This window comes from Oncorhynchus tshawytscha, unplaced genomic scaffold, assembly GCF_018296145.1.
Source record: "Oncorhynchus tshawytscha isolate Ot180627B unplaced genomic scaffold, Otsh_v2.0 Un_contig_1914_pilon_pilon, whole genome shotgun sequence".
Taxonomy (NCBI): Eukaryota; Metazoa; Chordata; class Actinopteri; order Salmoniformes; family Salmonidae; genus Oncorhynchus; species Oncorhynchus tshawytscha.
The window spans coordinates 12,244-32,500 of record NW_024609312.1 but is presented as its reverse complement, the minus strand read 5'-3'; the positions used below and the strand labels follow the sequence as shown (position 1 = coordinate 32,500).

General features: G+C 45.7%; 1 protein-coding gene across 2 annotated transcripts; it reads left to right on the top strand.

Annotated features, from left to right (window-relative positions):
* Nucleotides 1–5,698: 5,698 nt before the first annotated feature.
* On the top strand, nucleotides 5,699–17,848 carry LOC121838827 (high-affinity choline transporter 1-like). 2 transcript variants are annotated; one of them, XM_042314845.1, is made up of 9 exons: nucleotides 5,699–5,927; nucleotides 6,438–6,687; nucleotides 7,085–7,198; nucleotides 8,755–8,910; nucleotides 9,001–9,149; nucleotides 9,490–9,633; nucleotides 11,000–11,153; nucleotides 16,528–16,745; nucleotides 16,891–17,848. In XM_042314845.1, exons 2-9 carry the CDS (start codon nucleotides 6,501–6,503, stop codon nucleotides 17,545–17,547), a joined length of 1,779 nt encoding a protein of 592 aa, XP_042170779.1. In that variant the 5' UTR covers nucleotides 5,699–5,927; nucleotides 6,438–6,500; the 3' UTR covers nucleotides 17,548–17,848. The 2 variants fall into 2 exon arrangements, with proteins under 2 accessions (XP_042170779.1, XP_042170780.1); XM_042314846.1 differs by lacking the exon at nucleotides 5,699–5,927 and adding an exon at nucleotides 5,960–6,200.
* Nucleotides 17,849–20,257: the final 2,409 nt, after the last annotated feature.

Below are 20,257 nucleotides of genomic sequence, written 5' to 3'. Positions count from 1 at the left end.
CTGATGTGACCCAGAGAGGACACAGGGCTGTATTCTGATGCGACCAGAGAGGACACAGGGCTGTATTCTGATGTGACCAGAGAGGACACAGGGCTGTATTCTGATGTGACCAGAGAGGACACAGGGCTGTATTCTGATGTGACCAGAGAGGACACAGGGCTGTATTCTGATGTGACCCAGAGAGGACACAGGGCTGTATTCTGATGTGACCCAGAGAGGACGCAGGGCTGTATTCTGATGTGACCCAGAGAGGACACAGGGCTGTATTCTGATGTGACCCAGAGAGGACGCAGGGCTGTATTCTGATGTGACCCAGAGAGGACACAGGGCTGTATTCTGATGTGACCCAGAGAGGACACAGGGCTGTATTCTGATGTGACCCAGAGAGGACACAGGGCTGTATTCTGATGTGACCCAGAGAGGACACAGGGCTGTATTCTGATGTGACCCAGAGAGGACACAGGGCTGTATTCTGATGTGACCCAGAGAGGACGCAGGGCTGTATTCTGATGTGACACAAGGCAGAGACTGTGTGTGTGTCTCTCACCAGGTAGGGCCTGTCCGTCAGGAAGGGAGAGGAGGTTAGGAGGGTTAATGCTCTGCCTCTACCCCCACTCTATCACAACACAGGGAAGGGAGTAGTGGAGCCACTGTCAGTATAGACAGGTATAGGGAAGGGAGTAGTGGAGCCACTGTCAGTATAGACAGGTATAGGGAAGGGAGTAGTGGAGCCACTGTCAGTATAGACAGGTATAGGGAAGGGAGTAGTGGAGCCACTGTCAGTATAGACAGGTATAGGGAAGGGAGTAGTGGAGCCACTGTCAGTATAGACAGGTATAGGGAAGGGAGTAGTGGAGCCACTGTCAGCACAGACAGGTATAGGGAAGGGAGTAGTGGAGCCACTGTCAGTATAGACAGGTATAGGGAAGGGAGTAGTGGAGCCACTGTCAGTATAGACAGGTATAGGGAAGGGAGTAGTGGAGCCACTGTCAGTATAGACAGGTATAGGGAAGGGAGTAGTGGAGCCACTGTCAGTATAGACAGGTATAGGGAAGGGAGTAGTGGAGCCACTGTCAGTATAGACAGGTATAGGGAAGGGAGTAGTGGAGCCACTGTCAGTATAGACAGGTATAGGGAAGGGAGTAGTGGAGCCACTGTCAGTATAGACAGGTATAGGGAAGGGAGTAGTGGAGCCACTGTCAGTATAGACAGGTATAGGGAAGGGAGTAGTGGAGCCACTGTCAGTATAGACAGGTATAGGGAAGGGAGTAGTGGAGCCACTGTCAGTATAGACAGGTATAGGGAAGGGAGTAGTGGAGCCACTGTCAGTATAGACAGGTATAGGGAAGGGAGTAGTGGAGCCACTGTCAGTATAGACAGGTATAGGGAAGGGAGTAGTGGAGCCACTGTCAGTATAGACAGGTATAGGGAAGGGAGTAGTGGAGCCACTGTCAGTATAGACAGGTATAGGGAAGGGAGTAGTGGAGCCACTGTCAGTATAGACAGGTATAGGGAAGGGAGTAGTGGAGCCACTGTCAGTATAGACAGGTATAGGGAAGGGAGTAGTGGAGCCACTGTCAGCATAGACTTCAACCCCTCTTCTTGTTTTCATTCTCAGACTCCTCCTGTCTCTAGTGATCTCATCCATGGCCTTTATCTCATAAACTAAACCACAGGGGACAGTTATGGTCACGTCTCAGGACATGTTTTCTCTCTGTATCCCTCAAGGGAAAAATATGAAAAGCACTTGAGTTGTTTAAAGCAATGATGAAATCCTTTTCTCCTCTTCATTTTTTTCTTCTCTGTCTCTCTCTCTCTCACAGAGGTATACCACCAGGCCGTGCTGTTGACCCAGCGTGAGCCAATCAGAAGCTGACGTCTAGCACCTGACATATGATTTAATTTGAGTCCGATCCGAGGGACAGGCTCCGGCTTTGGGCCAACAGGACCGATCTGTCAGGGGACAACAGCCATTCCATGATACACTGCATAGAACCGTGCCCATAGAACCGTGCCTTCAGAACCGAGACCTGGACTGGGGAGTACCAACAGACAGGCTGGAGACTGGGTGAGCACCAACAGACAGGCTGCAGCAGGAGACTGGGGAGCACCAACAGACAGGCTGCAGCAGGAGACTGGGACTGGGGAGCACCAACAGACAGGCTGCAGCTGGAGACTGGGGGAGCACCAACAGACAGGCTGCAGCAGGAGACTGGGACTGGGGGAGCACCAACAGACATACTGCAGCAGGAGACTGGGACTGGGGGAGCACCAACAGACAGGCTGCAGCAGGAGACTGGGGAGCACCAACAGACAGGCTGGAGCAGGAGCCTGTGACTGGGGAGCACCAACATACAGGCTGGAGCAGGAGACTGTGACTGGGGAGCACCAACAGACAGGCTGGAGCAGAAGCCTGTGACTGGGGAGCACCAACAGACAGGCTGGAGCAGGAGACTGTGACTGGGGGAGCACCAACAGACAGGCTGGAGCAGGAGCCTGTGACTGGGGAGCACCAACATACAGGCTGGAGCAGGAGCCTGTGACTGGGGAGCACCAACAGACAGGCTGGAGCAGGAGCCTGTGACTGGGGAGCACCAACAGACAGGCTGGAGCAGGAGCCTGTGACTGGGGAGCACCAACAGACAGGCTGGAGCAGGAGACTGTGACTGGGGGAGCACCAACAGACAGGCTGGAGCAGGAGACTGTGACTGGGGGAGCACCAACAGACAGGGAGCAGGTGCCTGTGACTGGGGGAGCAGACATACTGCCTGTGACTGGGGAGCACCCAGACACATACAGGCTGGGACTGCAACAGGGCTGCAGCTGGAGACTGGGACTGGGGAGCACCAACAGACAGGCTGGAGCAGGAGACTGTGACTGGGGAGCACCAACAGACAGGCTGGAGCAGGAGACTGTGACTGGGGAGCACCAACAGACAGGCTGCAGCAGGAGACTGTGACTGGGGAGCACCAACATACAGGCTGGAGCAGGAGACTGTGACTGGGGAGCACCAACGGACAGGCTGCAGCAGGAGACTGTGACTGGGGGAGCACCAACAGACAGGCTGGAGCAGGTGCCTGTGACTGGGGAGCACCAACAGACAGGCTGCAGCAGGAGACTGGGACTGGGGAGCACCAACAGACAGGCTGGAGCAGGAGACTGTGACTGGGGGAGCACCAACAGACAGGCTGGAGCAGGTGCCTGTGACTGGGGAGCACCAACATACAGGCTGGAGCAGGAGACTGGGACTGGGGAGCACCAACAGACAGGCTGGAGCAGGTGCCTGTGACTGGGGAGCACCAACAGACAGGCTGGAGCAGGAGACTGGGACTGGGGAGCACCAACAGACAGGCTGGAGCAGGTGCCTGTGACTGGGGAGCACCAACAGACAGGCTGGAGCAGGAGACTGGGACTGGGGGAGCACCAACAGACAGGCTGGAGCAGGAGACTGTGACTGGGGAGCACCAACAGACAGGCTGGAGCAGGAGACTGTGACTGGGGGAGCACCAACAGACAGGCTGGAGCAGGTGCCTGTGACTGGGGAGCACCAACAGACAGGCTGGAGCAGGAGACTGTGACTGGGGGAGCACCAACAGACAGGCTGGAGCAGGAGACTGTGACTGGGGGAGCACCAACAGACAGGCTGGAGCAGGAGCCTGTGACTGGGGGAGCACCAACAGACAGGCTGGAGCAGGTGCCTGTGACTGGGGGAGCACCAACAGACAGGCTGCAGCAGGCGACTGTGACTGGGCCAAGAGGTCTCTCTGTTTGGGATGTGAAGAAGCTGTCATCTCCATGGGGACACAGTTACATTATATGTGTAGTCGTGTGAAAAAAGCTATTTTGTCATTTTAAAGCATAAAAAAAAATGCTTATATCAGGAAAGTTCAAAGACAAACATGATGGACAAGATGGGATAGAAAACTGTGGATGAAAAACGCTTTAGTCTGTTGGATCTAAACGATGTTTCTTCACTCTGGAAACAGAACCTCTGTCTGGATCTCCAGTTCTTCTTAATTGGCTGTCAGCTCAAAGATAAATTAGGCGTCTCAACACCATAAGACTGGATTATTACATTAATTATTACATTACATCACAGCTCAGTCAAAACAGACGGGAGAAATGGCAACTCTTTTTTTCAAGATTTTTTTTTCTTCCTGAAACGAAGACCTCTTTTCTTTATTTAAAGTGGTTATTGTTGTTTTCCTTCGTTCAGAGAACAACCACGTCCGAATCTACCTACCTCCTCTACACTCTAACCACTAGGCTACCTACCTCCTCTACACTCTAACCACTAGGCTACCTGCCTCTACACTCTAACCAGAGAACGTCAGAATCTACCTGCCTCCTCTACACTCAAACCAGTCCGAATCTGTCAATTAGGGTTTGAACTCCGTGCAAGAAGTTACGGTTAGACCAGAACTGTCTGTTTGGAGATGAACAACTTGACACTTTCAGTTAGAATTTTTATCAATTGGAGGTTAGAGTGTAGAGGTGGCAGGTAGCCTAGTGGTTAGAGTGTAGAGGAGGCAAGTAGCCTAGTGGTTAGAGTGTAGAGGAGGCAAGTAGCCTAGTGGTTAGAGTGTAGAGGAGGCAGGTAACCTAGTGGTTAGAGTGTAGAGGTGGCAGGTAACCTAGTGGTTAGAGTGTAGAGGTGGCAGGTAGCCTAGTGGTTAGAGTGTAGAGGTGGCAGGTAGCCTAGTGGTTAGAGTGTAGAGGTGGCAGGTAGCCTAGTGGTTAGAGTGTAGAGGAGGCTGGTAGCCTAGTGGTTAGAGTGTAGAGGTGGCAGGTAGCCTAGTGGTTAGAGTGTAGAGGAGGCTGGTAGCCTAGTGGTTAGAGTGTAGAGGAGGCAGGTAGCCTAGTGGTTAGAGTGTAGAGGAGGCAGGTAGCCTAGTGGTTAGAGTGTAGAGGAGGCTGGTAGCCTAGTGGCAGCCTGGGTGTAGAGGAGGCTGGTAGTCTAGTGGTTAGAGTGTAGAGGTGGCAGGTAGTCTAGTGGTTAGAGTGTAGAGGCGGCAGGTAACCTAGTGGTTAGAGTGTAGAGGAGGCAGGTAGCCTAGTGGTTAGAGTGTAGAGGAGGCAGGTAGCCTAGTGGTTAGAGTGTAGAGGAGGCAGGTAGCCTAGTGGTTAGAGTGTTGGGACAGTAACCGAAAGGTTGCTGGCTCGAATCCCCGAGCTGACAAGGTCAACATCTGTCGTTCTGCCCTTGAACAAAGCAGTTAACCACCTGTTCCTAGACCAGTTAACCACCTGTTCCTAGGCCGTAATTGTAAATAATATTTTTTTTTCCTTACCTGACTTGTCAAGTTAAATTTTAAAAATTGCAACAGCGATAATTGTTCAGCACCATGGACAGCGACCATTCACCCAGTAGATATGGGAGTTGATCAACATTTGATTTGTTTTCGAATTCTTTGTGGATCTGTGTAATCTGAGGGAAATATGTCTCTCTAATATGGTCATACATTTGGCAGGAGGTTAGGAAGTGCAGCTCAGTTTCCACCTCATTTTGTGGATAGTGTGCACGTAGCCAGCTCTCCCTACGGCGGCCTTTCTCAATAGCAAGGCTATGCTCACTGAGTCTGTATATAGTCAAAGATTTCCATAATTTTGGGTCAGTCACAGTGGTCTTTCTCTCTCTTCCTCTCTCTCATACACGTGCGTACACCACAGCGGTAGGAAAAACCCAGTGACGTTTCTCGTGCTCATTATTCTCATCAAAAATATGTTTTTCTCTCTCTGACGCGCGTGAACACCGGACGTCTGACGCCACCTGGGTCTCTTATAAAAAAGTCACCGGGAGGGACGATCTCAGCACGTAGCTCTTGGTCGATCATTACTTCGTTTTCAAGCAGGGTACCGGAGGATAACGCACTGGCCAGTGTCTATCTGTACATCCGTTCGTTGAGAAGCGGCTTTCACCTCAAGTGGTAAAAGAGTCTATTTTCTCATGTTGTTGTTGTTGTTGTTGTTGTTGTTGCTGAAGACATGTTAGACCACGTAAAGTAAATCTATATCATTATACATGTGTTTTACCATTGCTCCAGATACAGTCTATATCATCATTGTCTGATTTGAGGAGGGTTGTGTTTAAAAAGGACACATTTGATATTTTAAATACTCACGTCAGATGTTTGCAACTCTCCCATCAGAAGAAGAAGTCCGTTTAACGCCTCAACAGCTCCACGGACTGTCTGACGGTTGTGCGTAATGGGCTTTTTTACGCACATTCATAGAGACTGTGGAAACTAGTCGGGGATTTAAAAAATGAAGACTGTTGTCTTATTTCTGATGTTATAAAATAGTAACATAATAAATCTAACGAAAATATAATTACAACTATAATGTTTTGTCTTTAATTGGTCTTTTAGTCTATTCATTCATCCCTTCACTGCCACTCAATTCAATGGTCACTTTCTCTCCGCACCCCATCCATGCAGGTCTCAATGCCACCCGGTTTCTAGCGAAGACACGCGGCTCAACTCGAGCTAAAACAAGACAAGATGACCGGTATCCACGTGGAGGGACTGGCGGCGATCGCCCTCTTCTACGTTCTGATCCTTGCGGTGGGGATCTGGGCAGCGTGGAAGAACAAACACGCCGGGGAGGCGGAGGGCACAGACCGCAGTGAAACCATCATGGTTGGTGGAAGGGACATTGGTTTATTTGTTGGTGGTTTTACCATGACCGGTGAGTTTCATTGTGTGAATGATTGAGATGTTCTATTTGTAAGTTGATTTCTAAATAAAGGTGATTCTGAAAGTTTACTCTTGTAGGACTATACCCTTTTTAAAATGTAAAAACCGGTTGTAAAAAATGTATAGGCTACTTCAATTTGATAACTCATGCTCGTTGGTTAGGGGAAAGGCTTTTAACTAAAGACACTAACATGTTGAATTGCAACATTGAACAGCTTTAGTTTACAGATTTTTAAAATACATTATTCCGTGAAGGAACTAATAATCAGGCCATAATTCTTATGCGCGGAATGTTGTAACCTTGTCGTTTGGATTTACACGCATCAGGTAATCATGACTCTGTGAATTACTGTAGGCTGAACATTTATATTTAGTTGTTGTCATTGCAGCGACCTGGGTTGGTGGCGGATACATAAACGGAACGGCGGAGTACGTCTATCTTCCTGGGTACGGCTTGGCTTGGGCACAAGCGCCTTTTGGATATGCGCTAAGTCTAGTCGTAGGTGAGTCATCTCATTAATAATAAACAGTGCGTTCGGGAAGTATTCAGACCCCTTGAATTTTTCCCAAATGCTGTTACCTTACATCCTTATTCTAAAATGGATTAAATTGTCAGGGCTCTGGCTGGGCAACTCAAGGACATTGAGACTTGTCCCGAAGCCACTCCTGCGTTGTCTTGGCTGTATGCTTTGGGTTGTTGTCCTGTTGGAAGGTGAACCTTCGCCCCAGTCTGAGGTCCTGAGCGCTCTGGAGCAGGTTTTCATCAAGGATCTCTGTACTTTGCTCCGTTCATCTTTGTCTCGATCCTGACTAGTCTCCCAGTCCCTGCCGCTGAAAACCATCCCTGCAGCATGATGCTGCCACCACCATGCTTCACCGTAGGGATGGTTCCAGGTTTCCTCCCGAGGTGACGCTTGGCATTCAGGCCAAATAGTTCAACCTTTGTTTCATCAGACCAGAGAATCTTGTTTCTCATGGTCTGAGAGTCCTTTAGGTGCCTTTTGGCAAACTCCAAGTGGGCTGTCATGTGTCTTTTACTAAGGAGTGGCTTCTATCTGGCCACTCTACCATAAAGGCCTGATTGAGATGGTTGTCCTTCTGGAAGGTTCTCCCATCCCCACAGAGGAACTCTGTCAGAGTGACCATCAGGTTCTTGGTCACCTCCCTGACCAATGACCTTCTCCCCTGATTGCTCAGTTTGGCCGGGCGACCAGCTCTAGGATGAGTCTTGGTGGTTCCAAACTTCTTCCATTTAAGAATGATGGAGGCCTCTGTGTTCTTGGGGACCTTCAATGCTACAGACATTTTTTGGTACCCTTCCCCAGATCTGTACTTCGACTCAATCCTGTCTCGGCGCTCAAACGACAATTTCTTGAACTTCATGGCTTGGTTTTGCTCTGACATTCACTGTCAACTGTGGGACCTTATATAGACAGGTGTGTGCCTTTCCAAATCATGTCCAATCAATAGAATTTACAACAGGTGGACACCAATCAAGTTGTAGAAACATCTCAAGGATGATCAATGGAAACAGGATGCACCTGAGCTCAATTTAGAGTCTCATAGCAAAGGGTCTGAATACTGATGTCAATAAGGTATTTCTGTTTTTATTTTTAATACATTTGCAAACATTTCTTAAAAACGGTTTTTGCGCTTTGTCATTATGGGGTATTGTGATGTCATTATGGGGTATTGTGATGTCATTATGGGGTATTGCGATGTCATTATGGGGTATTGCGATGTCATTATGGGGTATTGTGATGTCATTATGGGGTATTGTGATGTCATTATAGGGGTATTGTGATGTCATTATAGGGTATTGTGCAAAGAGTGATGAGGGTAATTTAAAAAAATCAATTTTAGAACAAGGTAACAAAATGTGTAAAAAGTCAAGGGGTCTGAATACTTTTCAAATGCACCGTAAATGCAATAGACTACAGTTTGGAATATATAACTTAATAACGTAGACTTGTGAAATAATCCACAATATATTTGACATTCCTCTGAAAATCCCCAATATCCTGTGCGTTTATTAAACCTGCCAACATGCCGTGTGCAGGAGGTCTGTTCTTCGCCAAGCCCATGCGCTCCAGAGGTTATGTCACCATGCTGGACCCTTTCCAGCAGAAGTATGGGAAGAGGATGGGTGGTCTGCTCTTCATACCTGCTCTAATGGGAGAGATCTTCTGGTCGGCGGCCATTTTATCTGCTCTGGGTAAGTTATTATCAAAGTTATTACAGCACAGTGGTGATCTCTGTCTGTATTGTTACTATCTCTGACCAGGTCCCTGATCTGTTCCTCTAGGAGCCACGCTGAGTGTGATCATAGACATAAACATCAAGATGTCTGTGGTGATCTCTGCCTGTATTGCGATCTTCTACACGTTAGTCGGAGGTCTGTATTCTGTAGCCTACACCGACGTGGTGCAACTCTTCTGTATCTTCCTGGGACTGGTGAGACACTCGGCCCGGACCACTTATTTCAGCTGGACTTGATTTTGCTTGGGGAGTTTGTACTTTTGGGACCATTCTGTTGGGTTCCATTGTAGCTGAAACATTTGAAAGGATTTGAGAAGGAATAGGCACAACTCTTACTATTAAAAACATGATTCTATATTTCTACAACTATTAAAAACATGATTCTATATTTCTACAACTATTAAAAACATGATTCTATATTTCTACAACTATTAAAAACATGATTCTATATTTCTACAACTATTAAAAACATGACATTCCGGCTGGAGCAGTGTGTGTTTGACCCAGGGTTCATGTGTCTCTGCCTCTGTGTCAGTGGGTTTCAGTGCCGTTCGCTCTCAACAACCCAGCGGTGTCTGACATCAAGATCAGTGCAGTGAAGGAGATCTACCAAGCTCCCTGGAAGGGAAACATCAAGAGAGAAGACACCTGGGTCTGGATAGACAACTTCTGTCTGCTGGTACGTACAGTACTGGATAGGACTGGTTCTGGATAGGACTGGGCCTGGATAGGACTGGGTCTGGATAGGACTGGGTCTGGTTCTGGATTGGACTGGTTCTGGAAAGGACTGGGTCTGGTTCTGGATAGGACTGGTTCTGGAAAGGACTGGGTCTGGTTCTGGATAGGACTGGGTCTGGATTGGACTGGTTCTGGATAAGACTGGGTCTGGATAGGACTGGATAGGACTGGGTCTGAATAGGACTGGGTCTGGATAACACTGGGTCTGGATAAGACTAGGTCTGGATAGGACTGGGTCTGGATAGGACTGGGTCTGGATAGGACTGGGTCTGGATAGGACTGGGTCTGGATAAGACTGGTTCTGTCTGCTGGTACGTACAGAACTGGATAAGACTGGTTCTGGATAAGACTGGGTCTGGATAGGACTGGGTCTGGATAGGACTGGTTCTGGATAAGACTGGTTCTGGATAGGACTGGTTCTGGATAGGACTGGGTCTGGATAGGACTGGTTCTGGATAAGACTGGTTCTGGATAGGACTGGGTCTGGATAGGACTGGTTCTGGATAGGACTGGGTCTGGATAGGACTGGTTCTGGATAAGACTGGTTCTGATACTCCAGCAGACAGAATATTTACTGTTTAAGGAGTAGTGATAATGTTCTGATTGTAATGATACTTACTGTTGAATTCACTATCTCTTCTCTGTGTTCTAGATGAATTCACTATCTCCTCTCTGTGTTCTAGATGAATTCACTATCTCATCTTTCCATTCTAGATGAATTCACTATCTCCTCTCTGTAATCTAGATGAATTCACTATCTCTTTACTCTTTCTATTCTAGATGAATTCACTATCTCCTCTTTTTATTCTAGATGAATTCACTATCTCCTCTTTCCATTCTGGAGGAATTCACTATCTCCTCTCTGTAATCTAAATTAACTCACTATCTCCTCTGTCCATTCTAGATGAATTCACTATCTCCTCTCTGTGTTCTAGATGAATTCACTATCTCCTCTTTCCATTCCAGATTAATTCACTATCTCCTCTTTCCATTCCAGATGAATTCACTATCTCCTCTTTCCATTCCAGATTAATTCACTATCTCCTCTTTCCATTCCAGATGAATTCACTATCTCCTCTCTGTGTTCTAGATGAATTCACTATCTCCTCTTTCCATTCCAGATGAATTCACTATCTCCTCTCTGTGTTCTAGATGAATTCACTATCTCCTCTTTCCATTCTAGATGAATTCACTATCTCCTCTCTGTGTTCTAGATGAATTCACTATCTCCTCTCTGTATTCTAGATGAATTCACTATCTCCTCTTTCCATTCCAGATGAATTCACTATCTCCTCTCTGTGTTCTAGATGTTGGGGGGGATTCCCTGGCAGGTATATTTTCAACGGGTTCTCTCTGCCTCTTCAGCTACGTACGCCCAGGTGCTCTCGTTCATCGCCGCTGCAGGGTGCCTGGTCATGGCCGTGCCCTCAGTAATGATCGGGGCTATAGGGGCCTCCACAGGTGAGACATGCACGCACGCACGCACACACACACACAACACACACACACACACACACACACACACACACACACACACACACACACACACACACACACACAGACACAGACACACACACACACACAGACACACACACACACACACACACACCTGGGGTACAGTTCCTTTATGTATGAGCGGTTCTAACTAGGACATGTCGTTCTGTTGTGTTGGTTGATCTACAGTTGTTAGTTGTTTTCTTAACATTCCCAAACGTCTGATTGAGAGTTCCTCATCTGGTAGCCTAATGATGACACATATTCCAGAGGTATGTCCCCCTGCTGGGCGTTGGGGGGGGAGGGGGTCCGGGGGACACCTCAGGGTGTAACCATGTTCCCCTCAGATCTCTGGAAAGCTCCTAAAAAACATCAGCAGCTGGTCCCTTCATCCATTATGGAGGATCGTTCTCAACCTCTCTCTCCATCTCTCTCTCTGTCTCTCTCCCTCTCAATCTCTCTCTCTCTCTGTCTCTCTCTGTCTCTTTCTCTCTCCCCCTCCCTCCCTCCCTCTCTCTCTGTCTCTCTCTCCCTCTCCATCTTTGTCTCTCTCTCCCTCTCCATCTCTCTGTCTGTCTCTCTCTCTCTGTCTCTTTCTCTCTCCGTCTCTCTCCGTCTCTCTCTGTCTCTCTCCCCCTCCCTTCCTCTCTGTTGCTCTCTCTCTCTCCCCCTCCCTCTCTCTCTCTCTCTCTCTCTCTCTCCATCTCTCTGTTTACTACTGTGAACTTTGTAAATATTACATCTGAGGAGAAGCAGAAGGGACTGAATTAGTTTTGATCTCCAGGTTTTAACTCCAGCATCAAAGTCCTGCTGAATCACTGTCTGTACACTCAGTTACAGAGTCAGGAATGGGAGGGGAAATGCTAGGACTACGTTAAATGGGTGATGATATATAGTTACAGTACTACGTGAGGTGAAATGCTACGTTAAGGGGTGATATATAGTTACAGTAAGACTACATCCAGTGAAGGGAGGTGAAATGCTATGTTAAGGGGTGATATATCGTTACAGTAAGACTACGTCCAGTGACGGGAGGTGAAATGCTACGTTAAGGGTTGATATATAGTTACAGTAGGACTACGTGAGGTGAAATGCTACGTTAAGGGGTGATATATAGTTGCAGTAGGACTACGTGAGGTGAAATTCTACGTTAAGGGGTGATATATAGTTACAGTAGGACTACGTGAGGTGAAATGCTACGTTAAGGGTGATATATAGTTACAGTAGGACTACGTGAGGTGAAATGCTACGTCTAGGGGTGATATATAGTTACAGTAGGACTACGTCCAGTGACGGAGGGTGAAATGCTACATTAAGGGGTGATATATAGTTACAGTAGGACTACGTGAGGTGAAATGCTACGTTAAGGGGTGATATATAGTTACAGTAGGACTAAGGTGACGGGAGGTGAAATGCTACGTTAAGGGGTGATATATAGTTACAGTAGGACTTGCTACGTTAAGGGGTGATATATAGTTACAGTAGGACTACGTGAGGTGACGTGAGGTGAAATGCTACGTTAAGGGGTGATACATAGTTACAGTAAGACTACGTCCAGGGACGGGAGGTGAAATGCTACGTTAAGGGTTGATATATAGTTACAGTAGGACTGATGTGAAATGCTACATTAAGGGGTGATATATAGTTGCAGTAGGACTACGTGAGGTGAAATGCTACGTTAAGGGGTGATATATAGTTACAGTAGGACTACGTGAGGTGAAATGCTACGTCTAGGGGTGATATATAGTTTCAGTAGGACTACGTGAGGTGAAATGCTACGTTAAGGGGTGATATATAGTTACAGTAGGACTACGTGAGGTGAAATGCTACGTTAAGGGGTGATATATAGTTACAGTAGGACTAGTGAGGAAATTCTACGTTAAGGGGTGATATATAGTTACAGTAAGACTACGTCCAGGGACGGGAGGTGAAATGCTACGTTAAGGGTTGATATATAGTTACAGTAAGACTAGTTACGTTAAGGGTTGATACATAGTTACAGTAAGGACTACGTCCAGGGAGGTGAAATGCTACGTTAAGGGTTGATATATAGTTACAGTAGGACTAAGTGATGTGAAATGCTACGTTAAGGGGTGATATATAGTTGCAGTAGGACTACGTGAGGTGAAATGCTACGGTAAGGGGTGATATATAGATACAGTAGGACTACGTGAGGTGAAATGCTACGTCTAGGGGTGATATATAGTTACAGTAGGACTACGTCCAGGTGAAGGTGAAATGCTACGTTAAGGGGTGATATATAGTTACAGTAGGACTACGGGAGGTGAAATGCTACGTTAAGGGGTGATATATAGTTACAGTAGGACTACGTGAGGTGAAATGCTATGTTAAGGGGTGATATATAGTTACAGTAGGACTACGTGAGGTGAAATGCTACGTTAAGGGGTGATATATAGTTACAGTAGGACTACGTGAGGTGAAATGCTACGTTAAGGGGTGATATATAGTTACAGTAGGACTACGTGAGGTGAAATGCTACGTTAGGGGTGATAATTACAGTAAGACTACGTGAGGGTGATATTAAGGGTAGATATATAGTTACAGTAGGACTACGTGAGGTGAAATGCTACGTTAAGGGTTGATATATAGTTACAGTAGGACTTGAGGTGAAATGCTACGTTAAGGGTGATATATAGTTGCAGTAGGACTACGTGAGGTGAAATGCTACGTTAAGGGGTGATATATAGTTACAGTAGGACTACGTGAGGTGAAATGCTACGTCTAGGGGTGATATATAGTTACAGTAGGACTACGTCCAGTGAGGAGGGTGAAATGCTGATAATAGTTACTACGTCTTAGGGGTGATATATAGTTACAGTAGGACTAAGTGACTGACGGAGGTGAAATGCTACGTTAAGGGGTGATATATAGTTACAGTAGGACTATGTGAGGTGAAATGCTACGTTAAGGGGTGATATATAGTTACAGTAGGACTACGTGAGGTGACGTGAGGTGAAATGCTACGTTAAGGGGTGATACATAGTTACAGTAAGACTACGTCCAGGGACGGAGGTGAAATGCTACGTTAAGGGTTGATATATAGTTACAGTAGGACTAAGTGATGTGAAATGCTACGTTAAGGGGTGATATATAGTTGCAGTAGGACTACGTGAGGTGAAATGCTACGTTAAGGGGTGATATATAGTTACAGTAGGACTACGTGAGGTGAAATGCTACGTCTAGGGGTGATATATAGTTTCAGTAGAAATGAAATGCTACGTTAAGGGGTGATATATAGTTACAGTAGGACTACGTGAGGTGAAATGCTACGTGACAGTAGGACTACGGAGGTGAAATGCTACGTTAATATATAGTTACAGTAAGACTACGTCCAGGGACGGGAGGTGAAATGCTACGTTAAGGGTGATATATAGTTACAGTAGGACTACGTGGGACGGGAGGTGAAATGCTACGTTAAGGGTGATACATAGTTACAGTAGGACTACGGAGGTGAAATGCTACGTTAAGGGGTGATATATAGTTACAGGGAGTGTGAAATGCTACGTTAGGGTGATATATAGTTGCAGTAGGACTACGTGAGGTGAAATGCTACGTTAAGGGGTGATATATAGTTACAGTAGGACTACGTGAGGTGAAATGCTACGTTAGGGGTGATATATAGTTAGTAGGACAGTGATATATAGTTACAGTAGGACTACGTGAGGTGAAATGCTACGTTAAGGGGTGATATATAGTTACAGGGAAATGCTACGATGATACATAGTTACAGTAAGACTACGTAGGGACTGAAATGTGTTAAAAATGCTACGAAATGCTTTAAGGGGTGATATATAGTTGCAGTAGGACTACGTGAGGTGAAATGCTACGTTGATATATAGATACAGTAGGACTACGTGAGGTGAGGTGAAATGTTACAGTACGTTGAGGGGTGATATATAGTTACAGTAGGACTACGGTGAAATGCCGTTAGGGGTGATATATAGTTACAGAGGTGAAATGCTACGTTAAGGGGTGATATATAGTTACAGTAGGACTACGTGAGGTGAAAATGCTACGTTAAGGGGTGATATATAGTTAGGTGAAATGCTAGTAGGGGTGATACATAGTTACAGTAGGACTACGTGAGGTGAAATGCTACGTTAAGGGGTGATATATAGTTACAGTAGGACTACGTGAGGTGAAATGCTACGTTAAGGGGTGATATATAGTTACAGTAGGACTACGTGAGGTGAAATGCTACGTTAAGGGGTGATATATAGTTACAGTACTACGTGAGGTGAAATGCTACGTTAGGGGTGATATATAGTTACAGTACTACGTGAGGTGACTACGTCCAGTGATATATAGTTACAGTAGGACTACGTGAAATGCTACATTAAGGGGTGATATATAGTTACAGTAGGACTACGTGAGGTGAAATGCTACGTTAAGGGGTGATATATAGTTACAGTAGGACTACGTGAGGTGACCGGAGGTGAAATGCTACGTTGAGGGGTGATATATAGTTACAGTAGGACTACGTGAGGTGAAATGCTACGTTAGGTGAAATGCTAGGACGTTAAGGGGTGATATACATAGTTACAGTAAGACTAGGGGACGGGAGGTGAAATGCTACGTTAAGGGTTGATATATAGTTACAGTAGGACTAAGAAAATGCTACGTTAAGGGGTGATATATAGTTACAGTAAGACTACGTCCAGGGACGGGACTACGTGAGGTGAAATGCTACGTTAAGGGTGATATATAGTTACAGTAGGACTAAGTGATGTGAAATGTTACAGTAGGACTAAGTGATGTGAAATGTACGTTAAGGGGTGATATATAGTTGCAGTAGGACTACGTGAGGTGAAATGCTACGTTAAGGGGTGATATATAGTTGCAGTAGGACTACGTGAGGTGAAATGCTACGTCTAGGTGTGATACATAGTTACAGTAGAACAGACAATCTGACATGACTGTTTATCTTCATCTATAAAGCGGCAGTAGGGTTGTTCTGTTATGGAGGTTCCACATTGGTCTTTCTAACCTGACACACGAGTTCTTAGACACGGCTGTAGTTCTTTGTGGGTTCCTTAGTCTGCTGTTCTTCCATGGCTGTAGTTCTTTTCTTCCACGGTTGTGGGGAGTTCCTTTAGATCTGCTGTGGTTTCCATGGTTCTAAAAGTTCTTTAGTGTGAGTTCCTCATGTTCCTCAGGAACCAGAGAAAGGGAGTCCTTTAGATTCAGCTGTGGTTCCAGGTTCCAAACGATATGTTGTGTTCCTGGTGTTCCTCAGACTGGAACCAGAGAAAGGCAGTCATTTAGATTCAGCTGTGGTTCCAGGTTCCAAACAATATGTTGTGTTCCTGGTGTTCCTCAGACTGGAACCAGACGGCGTATGGACCTGTACCTCCCAAGGAGAGGGACCAGGCAGACATGATATTACCCATAGTCCTCCAGTACCTCTGTCCTCCCTTCGTCTCCTTCTTCGGCCTGGGGGCGGTCTCTGCTGCCGTGATGTCATCCGCCGACTCCTCCATCCTATCAGCTAGCTCCATGTTCGCTCGGAACATCTACCAGCTGGCTTTCCGCCAATCTGTGAGTTGGGAAGGGGCGGGACAAAAAAACCCACCACTTACCACTTCCTGTTCACAAAATATCTGAACTTCATAGGAGCAGTTGAGCCACTGTTCTCTGTGTTGTTGTGTGTGTAACGTTGTACCCCCCTCCCCCACCCCCCCAGGCATCGGACACCGAGATCGTGTGGGTGATGCGTGTCACCATCTTTGTGTTCGGCGGCCTGGCCACGGCGATGGCGTTGCTAACGGGGACGGTGTACGGGCTGTGGTACCTGAGCTCCGACCTGGTCTACGTTATCATCTTCCCTCAGCTCATCTCCGTTCTCTTCGTCAAGGGAACCAACACGTACGGCTCTGTTGCCGCTTACGTCTTTGGTCTGATCCTGAGAATCGGAGGAGGGGAACCCTACCTCTCACTACCCCCCTTCATCTACTACCCCGGCTGGCAGATAGAGGACCGGATCCATCATCTGACTGGAGAGGTGGAACACATCGTGGTGCAGAAGTTCCCGTTTAAGACCGTCTCCATGTTGGCCTCCTTCCTGGGCAACGTGGCTTTCTCCTACCTGGCCAAGTATCTGTTTGAGAGCGGCAAGTTGTTGCCCAAGTATGACTTCCTGGACGCGGTGTTGGCCCAGCACAGCATAGAGAACATGGACAAGACCACGTTGGTCAACCGTAACACCATCGTGCTGTCTGAGATGGCGGCTGTCAAACCAAGGCTCAGCGTTCAACTGGCGGCTACGTTCACCCGCAGAGACACTCTGGCTGAGGAGGACTCGAGTCCCGAAGACAGCCCCAACCACGAGACCCTGGACTAAACCCCGGATCTTGAACCCGGAACGTAAAGAGACTAAAGAGAGGACTGAAATGACAAAGACTGAAATACACATTTTGACTAGTTTGATATTTAACCACTTTGATTTGATCCCCATCACGGCCAAGTGAGTTATGGAGATGGAACAGAATAGATGGCATAGAGATAATGCCATCTATTGGGGCGGCAGGGTAGCCTAGTGCTTAAAGCGTTGGACTAGTAAACGAAAGGTTGCAAGATCGAATCCCCGAGCTGATAAGGTAAAAAATCTGTCGTTCTGCCCCGCATTGTACAGTGTTTTGTGTGGCGTGTATATCTGTATATAATATAATAGTAATAATATGTGTTTCTGTATATAATAGAATAGTAATATGTGTATCTGTATATAATATATAGTAGTAATATGTGTTTCTGTATATAATAGTAATAATATGTGTATATCTGTATATAATATATCAGTAATAATATGTGTTTCTGTATATAATATAATAGTAATATGTATATGTATATAATATATAATAATAATATGTGTATCTGTATATAATATAATAGTAATATGTTATCTGTATATAATATATAATAGTAATGTGTATATCTGTATATAATATATAAGTAATAATATGTGTTTCTGTATATAATATAATAGTAATATGTGTATCTGTATATAATATATAATAATAATATGTGTTTCTGTATATAATATATAATAATAATATGTGTATCTGTATATAATAGTAGTAATATGTGTATCTGTATATAATATATAATAATAATATGTGTATCTGTATATAATATATAATAATAATATACGTTTTAGACAGACGATGCTGGTGGAAGTTATATATCAGAGACCCCTTACTAAATCTTACTAAATCTTTATTTATTTTTGATGTCTTAAAAAGAAACAACGCTGAAATTGAATAAATTATATTATTTAAACAATTTAATGTCTAATGTTTTAGTTGTTGAGCTGTCGTTATAGAAAACAGTCCTATGTCAACATGTTCTCATGGGGAATGTGGATTTTCAGGGCGACACACGGTCCAGTTTAGTGTATCTGCATACAGTAGTTTATCATCAGGCCTTGTTTTTTTTAAAAAATGTTCCTGTTTTTGCTGTTTGTCATTTTCCCCGTCTGACATCACAATGAACCCTCCCAGCCTCCCAATCACAGCTCTCTGTTGCTCTTCTCTCTCAGGGACATGTTTTAAAATGGGAGAGAGAGAGACCGTCTGACATCACAATGAACCCTCCCAGCCTCCCAATCACAGCTCTTGTGGCTCTTCTCTCTCAGGGACATGTTTTAAAATGGGAGAGAGAGAGACCGTCTGACATCACAATGAACCCTCCCAGCCTCCCAATCACAGCCTTTGTGGCTATAGTCTAGTCCTCAGGGACATGTTTTAAAATGGTGGCCGTCACTGAGGGAGAGAGAGAGAAGACTCTCTCTAATGGCTACCTCCCTGTTAACTATAGTCTAGTCCTGTCACTGAGGAGAGAGAGAGAAGACTAATGGTTACCTTCCTGTTAACTATAGTCTAGTCCTGTCACTAAGGAGAGAAAGACTAATGGTTACCATCCTGTTGACTATAGTCTAGTCCTGTCACTAAGGAGAGAGAGAGAGAAGACTCTCTATGGTTACCTTCCTGTTAACTATAGTCTAGTCCTGTCACTGAGGAGAGAGAGAGAAGACTCTCTCTAATGGTTACCATCCTGTTAACTATAGTCTAGTCCTGTCACTAAGGAGAGAGAGACTCTTACCTTCCTGTTAATGGTTACCTTCCTGTTAACTATAGTCTAGTCCTGTCACTAGGAGAGAGAGAAGACTAATGGTTACCATCCTGTTAACTATAGTCTGAGTCCTGTCACTGAGAGAGAGAGAAGACTAATGGTTACCTTCCTGTTAACTATAGTCTAGTCCTGTCACTGAGGAGAGAGACTAATGGTTACCTTCCTGTTGACTATAGTTGAGTCCTGTCACTGAGGAGAGAGAGAGAAGACTCTCTCTAATGGTTACCCTCCTGTTAACTATAGTCTAGTCCTGTCACTAGGAGAGAGAGAAGACTAATGGTTACCATCCTGTTAACTATAGTCTAGTCCTGTCACTGAGGAGAGAGAGAGAGACTAATGGTTACCATCCTGTTGACTATAGTCTAGTCCTGTCACTGAGGAGAGAGAGAGACTAATGGTTACCTTCCTGTTAACTATAGTCTGAGTCCTGTCACTGAGGAGAGAGAGAGACTAATGACTAATGGTTACCCTCCTGTTAACTATAGTCTAGTCCTGTCACTGAGGAGAGAAGACTAATGGTTACCTCCTGTTAACTATAGTCTAGTCCTGTCACTGAGGAGAGAGAGAGACTAATGGTTACCCTCCTGTTAACTATAGTCTAGTCCTGTCACTGAGGAGAGAGAGAGAAGACTAATGGTTACCTTCCTGTTAACTATAGTCTAGTCCTGTCACTGAGGAGAGAGAGAAGACTAATGGTTACCATCCTGTTAACTATAGTCTGAGTCCTGTCACTGAGGAGAGAGAGAGAAGACTCTCTAATGGTTACCATCCTGTTAACTATAGTCTAGTCCTGTCACTGAGGAGAGGAGAGAAGACTAATGGTTACCTTCCTGTTAACTATAGTCTGAGTCCTGTCACTGAGGAGAGAGAGAAGACTCTCTCTATGGTTACCATCCTGTTAACTATAGTCTAGTCCTGTCACT